We start from the raw sequence: 20,982 nt of genomic DNA, 5'->3' as shown, positions 1-20,982 counted from the left end.
TATTGATGTCACAGCTAGTGCAGGTGCACATGGACAATGTTTATGTTTAACTCAACACACGCTAGTAAGCAAGTACTGACTATGTTAGTCAAAAAAGTGTCAGCTAAAATGTAATGGATACAAAACTAGAAGTGATAACCTATGCGGTTTCCTATTCCATGTACTAAATTCGGGTTACCATGCACACTCACCATGCACATCTTTCTGGGAGATGTTCTGGGTCCGAATGAGTGAGGACAAGCGACGCACATCTCCTCTGAACACACATTCGTGAACAGGGAATTCCAAATTCAAGTCCTCATTACCATTGGTTAGAATGATGGGATTCTTGTTATAGTCATCGATGATAGTACCAACTGATTGATTGGCATTGGTATTGTTTGCATTGATATTCGATAGCTGCTGCTGCAGTGCCATAGGTTTCACCGTCTTGTTATGGTTCTTGTTTGATTTGTACGTGATGGCGGCACCGTTGGGGGTTGGAGAGGTTATTGTTCCATTTGTAGACTCATCAAATGTTTCCATTAACGTTATAGACCCATCCTTACTAGGCTTGTTGTTATGGTCTTTCCGCAATGTGCGAATCTTTTCCCCGGTCATGATTTAACGTTACTAGCCAGCAAGGAGACTTCAGAATATTGTATTATGTTGACTATGGTTGTCAATGACAGCTGCAATAGCTACCTTAATAGCTAGCTATTTGCCTAACCTAGCTAGCTAGATTGCAGTTTTTCAACCATATAATGGATGTGGGTGTTACAACAGAAACAACACACACGTAAAAACAAAACAACTGGAAAAGATACTCTCAAGATCGTTAACACACGATTAAGAATGAAAATACCAAATTATTCGGCGACATCCTTGATAAAACTCGTTTCAAAATGTTCCAATTGCATCTTGCAGTGCGGTAGTTTGCTTGCTAACGTTTGCTCGCAAGATTAGAAACCTTCCGATTGAAAAGCGTTCTTAATACCTCAGTGGTGAAAATACCATCTGCCATCTTCCGCTTAGTATCTCGCGAGAATAAAAAGCATCAAAACCACATTCCTTAGGTATCGCGATAATAGTTGAACATCATCTTTTAATAATTTAGAAATTTCAAATAAATATTTAACGCACACAAAATACATTGTAGTAAACTCATGATGATATATATACAATTTAAAAGCACCAGCATAAGGTACAATTTACAGAATATGTTCTCAAACATGATTCTGGCAATTTTTTCGACGCCTAATAGGGGTCTTGAATTAACATACGTCATCTACACGCGCCATATTTTTCTTGTTTGCCAAGCTTTCAGAAATTTTGTTTTGGAACGCAAATAAATAATGCCTCCAAAGAATAAGCAGAGGAAAGTGATTCATCAAGATGAACTGCGTCGGTTGATGAGAGAGAAACAAAAGCAAACGATAGATAAGAAGCGTGTCGAATCCCCTTATGCCAAGTACAACAGTCTCGATCATCTTAGCTGCGTACTTTGCAACGAGCGGGTAAAGAATGAAATATTGTGGCAGACTCACGTTCTTGGAAAACAGCATAAGGAGAAAGTTGCCGAGCTCAAGGGGTCTAAACAAAGTTCAACAGGTTACGGACCCCAGCCCCCGCTGAAAAGGAAAGCATTGGATTCTGAAGACGCGAATGGGAAAAAGTCTAAACCTGTGGCAGGTAACGAGCAGGCATCTACGTCGTCAGGGCTGCCTGATGTTTTCTTTGCGAAACCTGCCCCGCCTGGGCCGAAGAAACTAACTGGAATTTTGAAAAAAGCATCTGCTGGACTGAGTCTTCTGGCCGGAGTCTATAATGAAGACGAAGAGGAGGCTGGTGACTCTTCTGACCTAGGGGCAGCCTCCAGCTCGGGTGTGCAGAAGGGGACACCTGCCCCAGGACTCCCAGCTGATTTCTTTGACAACGGCACCATTCCAGCTGTCCCAGCTGCCTCTCATTCCGGGTCTATCCTCAAACCAGATGAAACTGAGAAGAGTGTGGAGAAGAAGGAAAATACACCTGAAGCACTACCAGAAGGCTTCTTTGACGACCCAGTGAGAGATGCCAAAGTCCGCAATGTTGACGCTCCAAAAGATCAAATGGATAAGGAGTGGGAAGAGTTCCAAAAGGAAATGCGGCAGGTGAACACTAAATCAGAGGCCATTGTAGCCGAGGATGACGAGGAGGGGCGTTTTGAGCGTCAGATTGATGAAATCGATGAGCAAATCGAATGTTACCGGAGGGTTGAGGTATTGAGAGATAAGCAAGATGTGGTGAAGAAAGTTGTGAAGGAGAAGACCGAAGACCAGGAAGACTCCAGGGGAAGCGATGAGGAGGATGAAGAAGAGCTGCTCCACTTGCTGTCAAGAGACTGGAGGGCTAAAGGGGCCCTTGCTTAAAATTCCTGGGTCCTTTTGACCCGAATAGGGTCAATGTTTCTCCAGATTGTAAATAAAATAGCAAAGTTGCAAAGGAGCCAGCTTCTTTCCTCTGTCAATGACAAACCTTTGTTGAGGATTTTGAATGTCTATGTGTTGTCTTGTACAGTTATGTCTACAGTACCAGTCAAATGTTTGGACACAGCTATTCATTCAAGGGTTTTTCTTGATTTTTTTACTATTTTCTACATTGTAGAATAATAGTGAAGACATCCAAACTATGAAATAACACATGGAATCATGTAGTTAACCAAGTCAAAATATATTTTATATTTGAGATTCTTCAAAGTAGCCACCCATTCCTTGTTGACAGCTTTGAACACTTGGCATTCTCTCAACCAGCTTCATGAGGAATGCTTTTCCAACAGTCTTGAAGGAGTTCCCACATATTCTGAGCACTTGTTGGCTGCTTTTCCTTCACTCTGCGGTCCAACTCATTGGGTTGAGGTCGGGTGATTGTGGAGGCCAGGTCATCTGATGCAGCACTCCATCACTATCCTTGTATATTTGAGATTCAAAGTAGCCATCCTTTGCCTTGATGACTGTCAGCGTTGCACACTCTTGGCACTCTCTCAACCAGCTTCATGAGGTAATCAGCTGGAATGCATTTCAATTAACAGCTGTGACTTGAAAGTTCATTTGTATAACTTCTTTCTTTAATGTGTTTGAGACAATCAGTTGTGTTGTGATAAGGCAGGGGTGGTATACAGAAGATGGCCCTATTTGGTAAAATACCAATTTCATAGTATGGCAAGAACAGCTCAAATAAGTAAAGAGAAACAACAGTCCATCATTACTTTAAGACATGAAGGTAAGTCAATCTTTGGAATTTAAGGAACTGTCCTTTGGTCTGATGAATCCAAATTAAATTTTTGGTTCCAACCACCGTGTCTTTGTGAGACGCAGAGTAGGTTAACGGATGATCTCTGCATGTGTAGTTCCCACCGTGAAGCATGGAGGTGTGATGGTGCTTTTCTGGTGACACTGTCCTTGATTTATTTAGAATAAGTCACACTTAACCAGCATGCCTACCACAGCATTCTGCAGCAATACGCCATCTCATCTGGTTTGTGTTTAGTGGGACTATCATTTGTTTTTCAACAGGACATTCACGCAAAGCACACCTCCAGGCTGTGTAAGGGCTATTTGACCAAGGAGAGTGATGGAGTGCTACATCAGATGACCTGGCCTCAACCCAATTGAGATGGTTTGGGATGAGTTGAACCGCAGAGTGAAGGAAAAGCAGCCAACAAGTGCTCAGCATATGTTGGAAAAGCATTCCTCATGAAGCTGGTTGAGAGAATGCCAAGAGTGTTTAAAGCTGTCATCAAGGTAAAGGGTGGCTAGTTTGAAGAATCTCAAATATACCTTCATTTGTTTAAACTTTTGATTATTACATGATTCTGTGTGTTATTTCATAGTTTGCACTATTATTCTACATTGTAGAAAATAGTAAAAAAGATAAAGTAGGTGTCCAACCTTTACTGGTACTGTATATAAAACTTGCTCTTGTGGTAAATGCTGTTTTTCTAATGTTACACACATGCAGAAAGCACCATGCGTATGAAATACTGTACTATCAGCACTTATTAAAAAAAATGTTGGGAGCCAAATCCTCAATTCTCATTTCTGGAGCCCTCAACACAAATCAACCCCATGGTTAAATGCACACCAACTTTGTATATTCATTGTGCAACCACAGAAGAAACTATCACAGCTGAGACCAAATGCACAAACAAACCGTTTATGCCTGTATGGTCGTCATTATCGGAACCTTGGAGCATACTGGTGGGCCTACATGATACACATTATTCCAAAACAAAAACAACAGTCCTTTATAAATAACCTTGACTAGAATACTAACATTTGAAAGTATGGAAACTAAATAGATTGTCAAATCCTTGTAATCCACGTTTTCACTTTAATTAGTGCTCACACAACGCGTTCATAAAATTCCCACAGTATCCTCAAAGCACATAGCTTTGTCGGAAACCAAAATAGCAATTCTAAATCTGTTTGCCCTAATTTTTTGTTCCAGAACTCCACCCGATTATCCTGCAGAGCCAAATTACCCTCAAACAGTCCTCTATGTTAAAATCGATACATTAGACAGTTATATTATTAGCAACATGCAAAGCACAACTTAATACAATAATTTCCATTAAAGTACAATGCTGAGGATTTTCTACAGACCTCTATGCAGCCCCCTCCCCCCCCCAAACAGGTCAATCTTACAGGATGCCATATTAAAAAGTCTACCATATTTACATAATACAGCAGTGTTGTTGAGTGAGTTGACATGTCCTGATTTGTACATTTGCATTTTAGAATGTAACGGCCCACACAAAAGAACAAGGTTAAGTTGAGAGAGATCAGCTTCTATAACTACCTGTTACATTATCACAACCAGGGGTGCCTACTTCTGTCTCCTCATCTGTACTACACACAACACTAATATACAGCAAATTGAAGCTAACACTCCACTTGTATGAATTCATTAACATTGTATTATTTCTACATATGCTTCAGGAGTTAATATTTCAAGGTGACTAACTAGTTAAAAGAGCATGTTTATAGCCCTTAGAATCTTGCAGACTTAATAAAAATAATGGGTTAAGGATACGTTTCGTCTCGGTGTTACATTAAAATGCAGAAAATAACTCAAGACATTAAACAAAACAAGCAATAAGCAAAGACTAACTGAACTTACCTAAATGGGAAAGTTTGTGGTAGGTACTAGATTCTGATAAGTTATATTTTGGTTAAGTCATGATGTCCCTATTCAACCATTCATCTCACATCAACTTCACTTGTCATCAATCAAAAAATGTGATTTCGGAAATGTACATTTTGTAAACTGTTTTGACAAATAATAAGAAAGAAACCTTGTATCTGGGTAGCTGACTGTAGCTTAAGTGTGTAGGGGAGCATGCCAGTGCCACTGTTCCACATTCAGCTTGTTATTAAATACTCAGTTCAATAAAAGTGCAGCCATTACTGTGGGGCACTCCACATACACAAACAGAGACGACCTCTCCGTGTTCAATACTGTGCTCTGCAGCCTCAGCCACTTCTTCTCACAGACCTGCAGCAGCTTTCAGTTCAGCCAGTGAGAACCTCTGGTCCCCGTCTTTGTCGTAGCGTTCCAGGCTACGGTGGTCTGGTGTTGCGGTGTCAAAGAGTTTCCTCAGGACTTGGTAAGACATTCCCTGAGAGGTGGGGTCGGTCCCTGTGTGCTCAAAGAGCTCATTGAGATCTAGTAGAAGTAGAAGTTTCAGGTAACTGTTCATTGGCAACAAAATAAAATGCACGCATTCCTTGCTCAAGCACACTGTCAATCGGAGATTCATATTTGCATTTCTCCTTAATTGTAGATGCAGGATACTCTGTATATGACTAAGATGTTGATGTATGATCACAGATATGAAATTTCATAACTAAAAGTTTATCCAATACCTTTCAAAGAGTTAACTCCAGGAAATGACACAGTTTTAAGGTTTTCTATTCCAGACTCTCTCTTGGAGCGATTTGACGTCAAAAACCGTGGACGTCTTGTTGGCTTTGAACCTGTGGAGGAGAAAGAACAGGACAGTCATCCACAGGTAACATTGTACTTCACTATACTTATTTCTTATGAAAATGTCATGGACAAATAAGCGCTCCTGTCTGATCTTATTATACCATGTGTAGCTTCTGAAGTTGCTGCGTTAATTCCATCTGCATTGGTGTCTCTCTCTGTAACTGGGTCCTTTACTGGTACAGTTGCACCTCCACTGACGGGCACTGGTTCAACGACCTCCACAAGGTCCTTAAATAGGTTGAAAGATAACTTTAGTTTTATATTATTTTACTTTTTTAGCATGAAGTGATTATAACAATTGTTGGTGTGTAACTAGGAATCATGAATGTTACAATGTAAAATGCATTTCGACATTAGAACAATAACAGAACTTATCTAGGCACATAGCCACCGAGGGTCAAGTAGCTCTTGCTACATAACACTCTACGAGTCTGTATCTTGTCTTCTGTGTGCCTTGACAGAACCATGAACCACTTCCAACCCATTACTCACACTGAATGGTGTTGTTTGGGCAGAGCCCTGCTCTATAAAAGACACCCTCTGAGTGAGGTTGGACACAGAGGTGTGGAGACTGTGGATCTGGTCACCGGTCCATGCGTGGTACAGTGTCTGGGTCGTGTTAACCTCGCTCACAACCTCTCTCAGGTGAGTAACGTCCTGTAACAATACAACACAAAAACATGCATAAACTCAGCAAAAAAAGAAACATCCTTATTTCAGGACCCTCTTTCAAAGATATTTCGTAAAAATCCAAATAACTTCACAGATCTTCATTGTAAAGGGTTTAAACACTGTTTCCCATGCTTGTTCAATGAACCATAAACAATTAATGAACATGCACCTGTGGAAAGGTCATTAAGACACTAACAGCTTACAGACAGTAGGTACAGTTATGAAAACTTAGGACACTAAAAAGGCCTTTCTACTGACTCTGAAAAACAAAACAAAAAAGATACCTAGGGTCCCTGCTCATCTGCGTGAATGTGCCTTAGGCATACTGCAAGGAGGTATGAGGACTGCTGATATGGCCAGGGCAATAAATTACCATTTCCATACTGTGAGACACCTAAGACAGCACTACAGGGAGACAGGATGGACAGCTGATCATCCTTGCAGTGGCAGACCACGTGTAACAACACCTGCACAGGATCAGTACATCCGAACATCACACCTGTGGGACAGGTACAGGATGGCAACAACAACTGCCCGAGTTACACCAGGAACGCACAATCCCTCCATCAGTGCTCAGACTGTCCGCAATAGGCTACCAATGACCTGCCACTGAACAAAGCATCTGTGTCCATGTATGCTGATGATTCAACCACATAAGCATCAGCAACCACAACTAATAAAGTCGCTGAAACCCTTAACAAAGAGTTGCAGTCTGTTTTGGAATGGGTGGCCAGTAATAAACTGGTTCTTAGCATCTCTAAAACTAAGAGCATTGAATTTTGTACAAATCATTGCTTAAGTTCTAGACCTCAGCTGAATCTGGTAATGAATGGTGTGGCTGTTGACCAAGTTGAAGAGACTTAAGTACTTGGTGTTACCTTAGATTGTAAACGGTCATGGTCAAAACATATAGATTCAATGGTTGTAAAGATGGGGAGAGGTCTGTCCGTAATAAATAGATGCTCTGGTTTTTGGACACCACACTCCAAAAAGCAAGTTCTGCCAGCTCTAGTTTAGTCTATTCTTAATTATTGTCCAGTCTTATGGTCCAGTGCTGCAAAGAAATAGCTAGTTAAGCTGCATCTGGCCCAGAACAGAGTGGCACATCTTGCTCTTCATTGCAATCAGAGGGCTGATATAAATATTATGCATGTCAGCCTCTCTTGGCTAACGGAACCCAAACTGGCTGCGCACGTACGCCATCATGCATACATTTATTTTGTCCCCCCACACCAAACGCAATCACGACACCCAGGTTAAAATATCAAACTCTGAACCAATTCCATTCATTTGAGGACAGGTCAAAAAGCCTTAAACATTTATGGCAATTTAGCTAGCTACTTTGTTTTATTTAGCTAGCTTGTGGTTGCTAGCTAATTTGTCCTGTGATATAAACATTGAGTTGTTATTTTACCTGAAATGCACAAGGTCCTCTACTCCGACAATTAATCCACACATAAAATTGTAATCTCTCCTCCTTCTAGGGTTTTTCTTCTCAACTTTATACTGCGATTGGCAACTTTCATAAATTAGGTGCATTACCGCCACTGACCTCATTCGTCTTTCAGTCATCCACGTGTGTATAACCAATGAGGAGATGGCACGTGGGTATCTGCTTCTTAAAACCAATGAGGAGATGGGAGAGGCAGGACTTGCAGCGCGATCTGTGTCACAAATAGAACTGACTTCTATTTTAGCCCTTGGCAACGCAGACACTCGTTGGTGAGTGCGAGCGATGTAAGAGTTGACTGCATCACTTCTTTGTATAAGAAACATTGTGTTGAAAATTCCCAAATTGTTGGCATAGTCAACTTACACACAGCTCTGACACACACACTTATCCCACCAGACATGCCACCAGAGGTCTTTTCACAGTCCCCAAATCCAGAACAAATTCAAGAACGCATACAGTATTATATAGAGCCATTATTGCATGGAACTCCGTTCCATTTTATATTGCTAAAATAAACAGCAAACCTGGTTTAAAAAAAACAGATAAAGCAACATCTCACAGCACAACACCTCTCCCCTATTTGACCTAGATTTGTGTGTATGCATTGATATGTAGGCTACGTGTGCCTTTAAAAAAAAAAATGTATGTCGTTCTGCCTTGAGCTGTTCTTGTCCACTTGTCTGTTCTGTTCTGTTCATGTTTCATTTGGACACCAGGAAGTGTAGCTGCTGCTTTTGCAACAACTAATGGGGATCCTAATAAAATACCAAATAATGATCACAGGCTGTGCAGGACACTTTAGAAGTCAGAGGGTGCACGGAGGGACATGTCAAAATGCAGAATTTTAGCACTTTAGTAAGCATTTACTGATATAAAAATGTGATTAAATAAATTCTCCATGTGGTCTACTGGTATATTAAAAAAGGCACTTCATTGTATATTACAGGCTTTTAAAAATTCTATATTGGTGCACAATTTTTACTCAAAGGGATGCTAAAGGCTCTCATTTTGTGGAACGACCCCAGTATAGGCTTTAGCTTACTGGGCTAACACAGTCTTGTGACATGCAGGAGACCTGGTTCGATCCCAGTCAGTCACAAGAGCTAGATTAAATAGGGAGTGGAAAGGCTATCCTTAGAAGGGCTATTCAACTATATTCTTATGGGGGCCAAATTATGTGTATTACACAGTCTGTGATCATCAAAGCAGGGAACAGAAGGCACACACCCATGTTCCAGAGTCTTAGCTTTTAGGAATGGGGTCAGAATAGCTTATAGCCAAAACGGTTAAAACACTAGAGCCAAATTCATAGTTAGAAAATACATTCAACATGCCACATTGGCTTCAGAAACTGCCAGAAGCATCTATTTACCACAGAGTTTGATTCTATCGGTTCTCCTCTACCTTTCCGGGTTGGCAAGGAGTACCAGGATGTTGTCTCTGGTTTTCTAAATATATTGAATTACATTTGAAAACATCTGAGAAGTTGAATATATGAAACTTAGATTAACTTGAAATAATAACTTGTAAACTGGATGCTCATACAATGACTAATATCTACCATATTTAAACTGAATTTATAAATATTGAATTTGAATGTAAATGTAAAACATTCACTGAATGCAATATTCATTAAATTCAGTTTTAAATCAGGAAATAAAAGTTCAATTTATGAATTTCATGATTTAAATTGTACATTATAAATGCAAAAATATTCCATTCAAATTCAATATCCTAATAGAAATTTAAAGTGATGGAATTAAAAATACAATATTTTGGTACTAAAATCGCTGCATAACTAGAAGTTGTTTAATCTCTCATTGAGATCATTCTGCAACTCATGCATTTGGCCACTGACACCACTGACTGGCTCTCTAACGCTAACTGTGCAGGTACAAGCTGAAGAAAATGGGCTGTAAAGGAAGCTAGTATTTCTATTTTCTTTACCATAGTCATCTTTAGATCATCCATTTCTTTCTTCTGGTCCGCAAGGGTTGTCTGCATTGTCTGGACATCATGTTGCACACTGGTTAACGTGCTGCCGATTGTAGCTACACTCTGCAAATTAAAACATTTTGAGTCACTTTCCAGATACATTTGTGGTTGACGCAAATAATGATAAATTGGCAGTAATTCTAAACAAATACAGTGGGGCAAAAAAGTATTTAGTCAGCCACCAATTGTGCAAGTTCTCCCACTTAAAAAGACGAGAGGCCTGTAATTTTCATCATAGGTACACTTCAACTATGACAGACAAAATGAGAAGAAACAAAATCCAGAAAATCACATTGTAGGATTTTTTATGAATTTATTAGCAAATTATGGTGGAAAATAAGTATTTGGTCACCTACAAACAAGCAAGATTTCTGGCTCTCACAGACCTGTAACTTCTTCTTTAAGAGGCTCATCTGTCCTCCACTCGTTACCTGTATTAATGGCACCTGTTTTAACATGTTATCAGTATAAAAGACACCTGTCCACAACCTCAAACAGTCACACTCCAAACTCCACTATGGCCAAGACCAAAGAGCTGTCAAAGGACACCAGAAACAAAATTGTCGACCTGCACCAGGCTGGGAAGACTGAATCTGCAATAGGTAAACAGCTTGGTTTGAAGAAATCAACTGTGGGAGCAATTATTAGGAAATGGAAGCCATACAAGACCACTGATAATCTCCCTCGATCTGGGGCTCCACGCAAGATCTCACCCCGTGGGGTCAAAATGATCACAAGAACGGTGAGCAAAAATCCCAGAACCATATGGGGGGACCTAGTGAATGACCTGCAGAGAGCTGGGACCAAAGTAACAAAGCCTACCATCAGTAACACACTACACCGCCAGGGACTCAAATCCTGCAGTGCCAGACGTGTCCCCCTGCTTAAGCCAGTACATGTCCAGGGCCGTCTGAAGTTTTCTAGAGAGCATTTGGATGATCCAGAAGAAGATTGGGAGAATGTCATATGGTCAGATGAAACCAAAATATAACTTTTTGGCAAAAACTCAACTTGTCGTGTTTGGAGGACAAAGAATGCTGAGTTGCATCCAAAGAACACCATACCTACTGTGAAGCATGGGGGTGGAAACAACATGCTTTGGGGTTGTTTTTCTGCAGAGGGACCAGGACGACTGATCCGTGTAAAGGAAAGAATGAATGGGGCCATGTATTGTGCGATTTTGAGTGAAAACATCCTTCCATCAGCAAGGCATTGAAGATGAAACGTGGCTGGGTCTTTCAGAATGACAATGATCCCAAACACACTGCCCGGTCAATGAAGGAGTGGCTTCGTATGAAGCATTAAGGTCCTGGAGTGGCCTAGCCAGTCTCCAGATCTCAACCCCATAGAAAATCTTTGGAGGGAGTTGAAAGTCCGTGTTGCCCAGCAACAGCCCCAAAACATCACTGCTCTAGAGGAGATCTGCATGGAGGAATGGGCCAAAATACCACCAACAGTATGTGAAAACCTTGTGAAGACTTACAGAAAACGTTTGACCTCTGTTGGCAATGACAAAGGGTATATAACAAAGTATTGAGATAAACTTTTGTTATTGACCAAATACTTATTTTCCACCATAATTTGCAAATAAATTCATTAAAAATCCTACAATGTGATTTTTCTGGATTTTTCCCCCCTCATTTTGTCTGTCATAGTTGAAGTGTACCTATGATGAAAATTACAGGCCTCTCATATTTTTAAGTGGGAGAACTTGCACAATTGGTGGCTGACTAAATACTTTTTTGCCTCACTGTATGTCCAATACTTCTTAATCTGAAAACTGTTTTACCTTTTGGAGCTCTTCAACTGTAGTTGGAAGGTTGATCAAGTCTGAGGCTGATTTGATGTTGGCCTTTAGGTGGTTCACTGCAGAGTCCAGCAAACTGATCTAATGGAATGGAGCAGAACATTCAATTACACTTGGGAAACACATTTCACTTCACATTCACTCTGAGCAAGTTTGGACTTTGAAAAATTCTTAACCTCAATTCAACCTGCCATGGTGTGGCAGGTTGCATATGAATGGCCATGAATGATTATACTTGTGTGTGTACATAACGGGGGTGGATGGGATAACAGACCGTACATGAATTAGTTATGCTGATATTGATAACACTTTCCCTTCACTAAAACAACTTTACCTTTCTGTTCATCTCCGTAAGGTTGGACCACAGTTTGTTCAGACCCTTGTCTCCACTTTCAATATCCTCCAGCTTTCTCTGTTTCATCTTCAGATCTTCACTTAGTTTTGGTATTTCATGTGATGACACTTTCTGGCTGGATTCCACTGTGGAGAAAAGATACATCAAGTGAATAACAATTTACTAAAACTGCAGTTACTGGGTTGTTTGATTGTAAAACTCAGCAATAAGTGATGGCTGTGCAAAGGTTACCCTACTCTTTATTACAAGGTCAACTAGGGTTAGTGTGTAGCCACAAGAGTAGTGTGTACTCTTGTAACTGAATTCTTGATTTAACCCAAAAGGCTGTGTCTGAAGGTTGACAGGTGACAGATAGCATGCTAGTTGTGCTTTGTAGTTACTTGGGGCGGCAGGTAGACTAGTGGTTAGAGCGGGCCAGTAACCGAAAGGTTGCTAGATCGAATCCCCGAGCTGACAATAATATGTCGTTCTGCCCCTGAACAAGGCAGTTAACCCACTGTTCCTAGGCCGTCATTGTAAATAAGAATTGTTTCTTAACTGACTTGCCTAGTTAAATAAAACAATTGTTCATGGTAGCGAGCCTGTTTCAAATGACAAAGTTAGCTAGCTAGACTAGTTGGCTAATAAGGTTAAATAAAATAGATGACAGGTCTTATCTGATGGCTTACTAGTATGCAGCTTTTCTTTGAGGGAGTCAAGGTCTTCTTTCAGAGCAATCTGCATCCATAGCAGCCCGGCACAAGCCATAACACAGGCAGCCAGTATGATGAACAGGATCAAGGGATAGCAGACATTGCAACACTGCACGTAACTTATTCTATGATTAATTAGAAACACATAGTTTGCATTAATATTTTACAGTCACAAGCTTCATGCATCATTGATAAACATAATTCTACAGGTTTACTGAGACTAAGTACAAGTTTGATCACTTACTTCCCGAAAGCAGCGACAGTACCAAGGTTGCTGAATTCCTCTTCATCTGAACTTGATTCGGATTCTGAGTCTGGGGGCTCGGTTCGTAGGAGCCTGTGGCCGGACCCCTTCTTGGTTTTCTTCCTTTTACTGTCCCCAAGTCCGATCAATGCATTAAGCTCCTTCCTCTTCTTCATCTTCTTCTGTGGGGTCAGCGAACCCGCTGAGCCCGACTTAAACCCGACCAAATCCAACGTTTTGTCCAGTTTGGTTGTTGTAAATAACGTCCTATAGCTAACGTTAGCCAGTAGCGTTAGTGTTGTTAAGCTGATTGGTTCCGCCAACTAGCCTAGTTAGCTTACTTTGTAACTTGAAACAGGCTAGCTACAACGAACTGCCAATCACGTATGGTAACTAAGCATGTTAGACAATTATAGTAGCATGCTATTTTGAAAACTCGTAGTACTAGCTTTGTCAACGTCTGAAATAGTGAGCTAACGTTACCCAGCGGTTAGCTAACTAACGTCACAGTTCCAGCTGAGCTAGCTACCTGACAGCGGCCGCACAACCAAGTTAAAATGGCGATTTCGAGATAACGTTACTACACAGCAAAATATGGTGTACAGTCAGTATAAACTATAAATCAACTCACTTCTAGTACCACGACCAATATAATATAAACCTTACCAAAATGGTTTACATTTCTGTGCAGTCGTAAATTGATCTGACGCACTACCTGGATAAAACAATCTTGTTTTGACGGTGAACATCTTTGACAGAGCATCGCTAAACTGGCACCTGATTGGTTGAATTCCCTTCTCTGTACTCCCATGTTTTGATACTGCCCCCAACAGGTGTGGCACATTTTTCATTGTTCTTACATTTCTTTACATTATGAAATGATCCTCTCTACAAATACCAGATATTGTACATTGACTACCATCTCTGTGAATAAATTCCCTGACTTGAACAATTTCTTAAATTGAATTTGACGATTTGAAAACATATGGTTTTGAACATACATTTAATTACACTGGAACTTCCATGGTCAGGGGCACCGCCAGGGATTTTGGGCCCCATGAAAATATCACATTGGGCCCCGCCATCACAGGCCACACCAATCCTGCGCAATTGCTGTAACCACACCACCAGAACTAAATCAAAGCTTTAAATAACTCTACATTTGCAGGCTTGCAACTCTCCTGTAGACCAATATTTACTGTACGATATTTACTGACAGTGAGCAGTGAAAATAAAACAATATGCAGACATGCATGCAACATTCTGCATACAGTGGAATCCACTATTTGATGCAAGACTGATACCCTCTATAAAAAATGTGCTAAAGGCCATCTTTTACAGTCTAAATGTAATTTTTATGGAAAATTCTATTAACATTAATGAATAACTTAAAATAAATATAACTTAAATATACATGAACCTTTTCAATTAAAATAAATTAACATTATCATCTATAGAATGATATAACAAGCAAAATAATAAAATCAGCAGCAGATTTTTGAACTAAGTATACATACCAGCTAGAAAATAAGCAGCTGTAAAAGTGGAAATGGAAAATGGAAAGCTAAATGGAAATGAAAAGGCCTGATGATGGCGCTAGAGGAAAGGTCAAGTGGTCACCAAATCAATAGGTTTCTTCCACTTGGGGTCTTGATTGTGCACAACCAATTTTATGGCAAACCAGCCATTACTTTGAGATATATCTTGTTCTCAGTCAGTTCTCAGTCTGTTCTCAGTCTTGTTCTCAGCCGGTGGGCATCATGTGTGTAGCGATCCAATATCTATAGCCATGCCATTTAACAGTTATCACTGGCCCTTGCTCAGCCTTACTCACCAAGAGCTCAGCGCTGAGCCTTCTTGCTAGCAAAGTCCCTGATCAAGTCTTTGATGTCCAGCTTTCTAGCTAACTGACTTTCAAAGGAAAGCATGGCAAGGCTGCAAAGCCTGTCCTGGGACATAGTGGACCTAAAATCTTTAAATTAGTTTTAGCTTACTGAAAGCTCTCTCGCCACCAGCAACAGTCACAGGCAGTGTACAAAATATACATAAAGCAATGCAGACTTCTCCAAAAATGCTTTGTAGCTGCATCTTACATTCAGGAGACCAAGAGGGAACAAGTTAGGGGGGAAAGTGGCATCATATACAGTGTTCAGGTGTCTTACTTCATTTTGAAACTCAGGTGTAAGATCTCTGGAATACTTCATGATCAGTGGTTGGCACACAGAAGGGACTTTATCCTCACTAATCTGCCCAACTTTCAGAACAGCAGAAAATTATTTTACAATTTTTGCAGTGGTGTGGAACCTAGTGTCCAAGTCACTTATGATGTTGTCCATAGCAGGGGTTGTGTATTACAGAGGCTCTCTGGATGTTTACTTTTTGTCAAAAACAAGAAAATAAAAATAAACCATTAGCTTTATTAGTACATAGTAAATAAAATATTATATTCATGATGATAGGTTAATAATTGAATATTGAAAATGTTTTACCTAATGGTTTAAGTTGTCTCTACTTTTCTGCTCATACTTGGTTTTACATTTTTGCTGTTTCATGCAACTGCCTCTGATCTTTGCACCCACGTAGGCCTAACCATATTTGCATTGTGTGCATAGGCTATGTATCTTCTCTTCTCTGTTTATCTTCCCCGACCTAGCACCAGTGGGGAGCCATCAGTTCTGATTCTGAGCATGTTGAACAGGGTCAGGACCTGACAGCGCTGAGCCGAAGCTGCCCAGGCTCTGTTGAGTGAACTTTGACCTTGGCCTGACCTATCTCCACTAGAGTGGAATCCCACTGTATCCCTCCTGATTTGATTTGCCCTGACCTTTATGCACTTGTCCCTTCGGCCTACATCTATGGACTACTGAGCTATAAGCTACAGAGCACTTGTGCTAATTAGATCATATAGACCTAATACATGTCTTTATTCTATCAACTCACTCATTTCATTTCAGCGTGACGATTGATACCTCTACTCCAATGTTCTCTCTGGAAACGAAACCTGCAAAGCTCCTCAGAGGTCAATAAAACATCTATAGGAACTCAGTAGATATGGGTGTTAAGAATCGTCTTACTGAGGGTTATGGTCATGCTGCTTTCATAACCTCAGAAGTTGACCTTGATGGGATAGTTCATCCAAATTACAAAATGATATATTGGTTTCCTTGCCCTGTAAGCAGTCTATTGACAAGGTATGACATCAATCCATGCTTTGGTTTAGTTTCCCTGTCACTGTTTTCACATGTTAACGTTTTAGCCCTTAACCACTGCGCCACCCGGGAGGCCCATTTTTAGATTCTTTGATGAAAAATGCTAATGTCGGTCCCATGACTTGAATGGAAGTTGTGCCACAAATGCTAAAACATTAGCATGTGGAAACAGTGCCAGGGAAACTAAATAAAAGGATGGATTGCTGTCATACCTTGTCCATGGATTGCTTACATGGTAAGTAATTTTGAAATTTGGGTGAACTATCCCTTTAAGGCCATGGAAGGTCAGTGCCATAACTTCAGTCAAATCTGGTGTTGCTTTAGCTTGATATTCTGATACTCTGCCTTTGTGTGTTAACTTGAATTAACAGGATAGAAGCTATTGTGCGAAAGCTAATACATCCAGCAAAAGAGGCATGTAGGTGGTAGAGTAAAAATTCAATCAGATGCTCATCTCTACTTAGAACACCTGGTGAGGGGACATGCTTCACGCTGTGTGTCTGTGCTAAACCCCCAGCATGATGCTCCAATTCAAAGCATAGGGAGGATGTTTCATCTCTTCGCTGGATTTTTTAACTTTTTAATCTCAGGCCTAAGACTGAAAAGGATGCCTCTTCAACCTGCTGTCTAGTCACATCGACAGCCACGAGGCAGGGAGTGGGGGGGGGGGGGGGGGGGGGTATAATTTATTTGTATTTAATTTTGTTATTGTCACACCGAATAGGTGCAATGAAACGTGTTGTTTTACAGGGTCCCCCATTTTACCATAATACCAATCCACCGTACTCCTGATTACAATAAAACACTTGCTTTCACAGTTTGTTCACAGCAGGGGTCTCCTTACTCTCATCAGGGATGATCCTGGACAACGCAACTGTCTGTCTGGCAGCGATCTATCTCATGCGCTGAAAGAGAATCTAAATGGATGGCATGATGGGAGATACTGAATAGAATTGACTACTAATTGAATGCTTTCATCTGACATGACAGACTGTTTGAATACAGATTAACTGCGTTGGTTGGAGGTGGTGCTGCTCCTGGAATACCGATTCTGCTCATTAGGGGCTATGTTACCCATTTATTGTGGTCCACAGACCATTATGTTTAATGGCTGTTTTCATAAATCTCCATCAGGAATGATATTAGAGCCTGTATTATTGTCTGTGACACAAGGCCTAAGGGTGAAACAGTATGTGGTACTCATTGAATGAAGAGCTATGTGGGGCCTATAAGAACATGCGTATCTATTGATATGATTGGTCTCTAAGCAGCATGCTTCCAGCTCCTTGTATATGCCTATGATCATTTGTTGAAGGTCATATCTGTTAGCCTACTGAGGTTTGAGCAATGAGACGTTTGAGGAATAACCATTCAATTGCATTTTACTAGTGTATTCGAAACATAGTCATTATATCCTACACCTATTCAGTCACAGCTTTTGAAGACCACATCACTGCTGGTTTTCACTCTTTCCTTTTAAAGGTTCCAGTATATGGAATAAGTCCAAGGATATGTGATAGGTCCTAGGATTTGATCAGCCAATCAGCCAGTTTTTGAAACGTTATTTAGTCTTCTGTTTTTTGTATATAGTATTTGCTGGTGTACATCAGCAGGGGGCAATGTTCTCATATAATAGAATATACGCAGGGTTTCTGCTCTCAGCTGGTTCTTGCTCTAGCACTACACAGCTGATTCAAATATTCAACTCCTCATCAAGCTTTTGATTATTAATCAGCTGTGTAGTCCTGGGTCAAAACTAAAATGTGAATGGGGCAGGGGGGGGGGGGGGGGGGGGGGGAGCATTGCAGAGAGTTGCTGTCTTAAAGTGTGCAACGTAGAGTTGACTCCCCAACAAAAGAAGTTAAAGGTTGAAGATCACAGTTATCGAGGTGTCAGCAAAATGATATGGCAGTTTTATATTGATTTCATTTTAATAATGCGAACATCAATAATGCATGTGCATATTTGTTGTTAATCAATGGCATATTGAGCATCAAATATTTCAGCCTGGTCTCATAGACTAGACGCAACATAGTAAATTTCACTACATTCCTATAGAAAATATTGTACTTTTTATTCCATACATTTTTCCTGACAACCCAAAGTACTTATTACATTTTGAATGCTTAGCAGGACAGGAAAATGTTGAAATTCACTCACTTATCAAGAGAACACGTGGTCATCCCTACTTCCTATGGTCAGGCGGACTCACTAAACACAAATGCATCTTTTGTAAATAATGTCTGAGTGTTGGAGTGTGCCCCTGGCTATGCGTATATTTTAAAAACAAGAAAATGGTGCATCTGCTTTGCATAATATAAGGAATTTAAAATGATTTATACTTTTACTTTCTAATTTTGTAGTATATTTTAGAAATTACATGTACTTTTAATACTTAAGTATATATAAAACCAAATCCTTTTAGACTTTTACTCAAGTAGTATTTTACTGGGTGACTTTCACTTTTATTTGAGTAACTTTCTATTAAGGTATCTATACTTCTACTCAACTATGACAATTGGTTTCCACCACTGCCCTTACATTAACCCTCCCCCTAACCCTAACCTGAACCCAACTCCTAAACTTAACCATAACCCTACGTATTTTGTAGCCTGTCCTGCAGACGTTTGTGTATGCCATAGGACTGTGTTTTTGCTTAGTGAAATTGTTCACTTTAAGTTTGTATTATTCTGTTTAATTTGTTCCCAGGGGGGAGGGGGAAGGCACCTTGGGAGTGCTTAGGCAAGAGGCCTGTGGGCATACACATACCCGTAGTATGTGCTATGTCTATGCACACTAGATAAGACCTGGGAGGACCATCCCCTGTATTTTGGTTAGTGTGCCAGTTGGTGCTAGTTAGGTAAGATGTGGGTAGGTAGGTAAGGTAGGAGAGGGGGCTCTCTAACTTTGACTTTCTTTGCTTTGGTTCCATCCAGCCCCTTTTCCCCAAATTACTGTGTGAAGGAAATAAATTCCCTGTTAACGGTAATATATTCTGCCTCTGTTATCCTTACCCGCACCTACAGTCACTCCACGGGGAGTTGAGTGTAGCAAGGTGTTGCGTTCCCTCCTCCAAGAGGCGTGCGTAACATAAGAACTTTGAATGTTTCTTCAAGTGCAGTCACAAAAATCATCCAGCACTATGATGAACCTGGCTCTCATGAGGACCGCCACAGGAAAGGGAAACCCAGAATTACCTCTGCTGCAGGGGATAAGCTCATTAGTTACCGGCCTCAGAAATTGCAGCCCAAATAAATGCTTCACAGAGTTCAAGTAACAGACACACATTTTCACCCGCTGTGATTTTGTGAGATGCAGAGTAGGTGAACTAATGGATGGTTCCCACTATGAAGCATGGAGGAGGAGGTGTGATGGTGTTGGGGTGCTTTGCTGGTGACACTGCCTGTGATTTATTTAGAATTCAAGGCACACTTAACCAGCATGGCTAGCACAGCATACTGCAGCGATATGCCATCCCATCTGGCTTGTGCTTATTTTATTTGACCTTTATTTAACCAGGTAGGTCAGTTGAGAACAAGTTATCATTTACAACTGCGACCTGGCCAAGATAAAGCAAAGCAGTGTGACACAAACAACAACAAGGAGTTACACATGGAATAAACAAGCGTACAGTCAATAACACAATAGAAAAAAAGAAAGTCTATATAGTGTGTGCAAATGGCGTGAGGAGGTACGGCAATAAATAGGCCATAGTAGCAAAGTCATTACAATTTAGCAGATTATCACTGGAGTGATAAATGAGCAGATGATGATGTTCAAGTAGTGAAACTGGTGTGTAAAAGAGCTGAATAGTAAATAAAAACAATATGGGGATGAGGTAGGTATATTGGGTGGGCTATTTACAGATGGACTATGTACAGCTGCAGCGATCGTTTAGCTGCTCAGATAGCTGATGTTTAAAGTTAGTGAGGGAAATGTAAGTCTTCAGCTTCAGCGATTTTTGCAATTCGTTCCAGTCACTGGCAGCAGAGAACTGGAAGGAAAGGTGGCCAAAGGAGGTGTTGGCTTTGGGGATGACCAGTGAGATATACCTGCTGAAGCACGTGCTACGGGTGGGTGTTGTTATCGTGACCAGTGAGCTGAGATAAGGCGGAGCTTTACCTAGCATAGACTTATAGATGACCTGGAGCCAGTGGGTCTGGCGACAAATATGTAGCGAGTGCCAGCCGACTAGAGCATACAGGTCGCAGTGGTGGGTGGTATAAGGGGCTTTGGTAACAAAATGGATGGCACTGTGATAGACTGCATCCAGTTTGCTGAGTAGAGTATTGGAAGCTATTTTGTAGATGACATCGCCGACATCGATTAGTGGGACTATCATTTGTTTTTCAACATGACAATGACTCACCACACCTCCAGGCTGTGTAAGGGATATTTGACCAAGAAGGAGAGTGATGGAGTGCTGCATCAGATGACCTGGCCTCCACAATCACCCGACCTCAACCCAACTGAGATGGTTTGGGATGAGTTTGACCGCAGAGTGAAGGAAAAGCAGCCAACACGTGCTCAGCATATGTGGGAACTC

General features: G+C 40.8%; 3 protein-coding genes across 3 annotated transcripts in view; 1 reads left to right on the top strand and 2 right to left on the bottom strand.

The window, feature by feature from the left end:
* Positions 1-2,096, bottom strand: part of LOC109874718 (ankyrin repeat domain-containing protein 13C-like) — a 29,420-nt gene extending 27,324 nt beyond the window's left edge. The window contains exon 1 of the mRNA XM_031810415.1: positions 192-2,096. Coding sequence (XP_031666275.1) covers positions 192-600 — 409 coding nt within the window. The 5' untranslated portion in view covers positions 601-2,096. The remainder of the gene's footprint in view (positions 1-191) is intronic.
* On the top strand, positions 1,256-4,042 carry LOC109874912 (zinc finger protein 830-like). The gene has a single exon (XM_020466969.2). It carries the CDS (start codon positions 1,335-1,337, stop codon positions 2,388-2,390), a length of 1,056 nt encoding a protein of 351 aa, XP_020322558.1. The 5' UTR covers positions 1,256-1,334; the 3' UTR covers positions 2,391-4,042.
* A 285-nt stretch (positions 4,043-4,327) lies between these two features.
* Positions 4,328-14,040, bottom strand: LOC109874809 (EF-hand calcium-binding domain-containing protein 14). The gene is made up of 9 exons (XM_020466810.2): positions 13,228-14,040; positions 12,960-13,108; positions 12,271-12,416; positions 11,919-12,017; positions 10,082-10,192; positions 6,502-6,666; positions 6,111-6,237; positions 5,886-5,996; positions 4,328-5,685 (listed from the first exon to the last, which is right to left on the bottom strand). Exons 1-9 carry the CDS (start codon positions 13,401-13,403, stop codon positions 5,507-5,509), a joined length of 1,263 nt encoding a protein of 420 aa, XP_020322399.1. The 5' UTR covers positions 13,404-14,040; the 3' UTR covers positions 4,328-5,506.
* Positions 14,041-20,982: the final 6,942 nt, after the last annotated feature.

Source organism: Oncorhynchus kisutch, linkage group LG30 (assembly GCF_002021735.2).
Source record: "Oncorhynchus kisutch isolate 150728-3 linkage group LG30, Okis_V2, whole genome shotgun sequence".
NCBI classification, from domain to species: Eukaryota; Metazoa; Chordata; class Actinopteri; order Salmoniformes; family Salmonidae; genus Oncorhynchus; species Oncorhynchus kisutch.
The sequence above is the reverse complement of the archived record's forward strand: the minus strand, read 5'-3'. Positions and strand labels throughout refer to the sequence as shown.

Bases quoted from the DNA above. Each gene is read 5' to 3' on its own strand.
- LOC109874912 (XM_020466969.2), top strand. From the start codon at position 1,335: ATGCCTCCAAAGAATAAGCAGAGGAAAGTGATTCATCAAGATGAACTG.
- LOC109874809 (XM_020466810.2), bottom strand. From the start codon at position 13,403: ATGAAGAAGAGGAAGGAGCTTAATGCATTGATCGGACTTGGGGACAGT. The intron at 10,193-11,918 runs GTAAAACAGTTT...TTTAATTTGCAG, and splicing joins CAGTTGAAGAGCTCCAAAAG to AGTGTAGCTACAATCGGCAG. The intron at 5,686-5,885 runs GTATTGGATAAA...TACTTCTACTAG, and splicing joins TGGAGTTAACTCTTTGAAAG to ATCTCAATGAGCTCTTTGAG.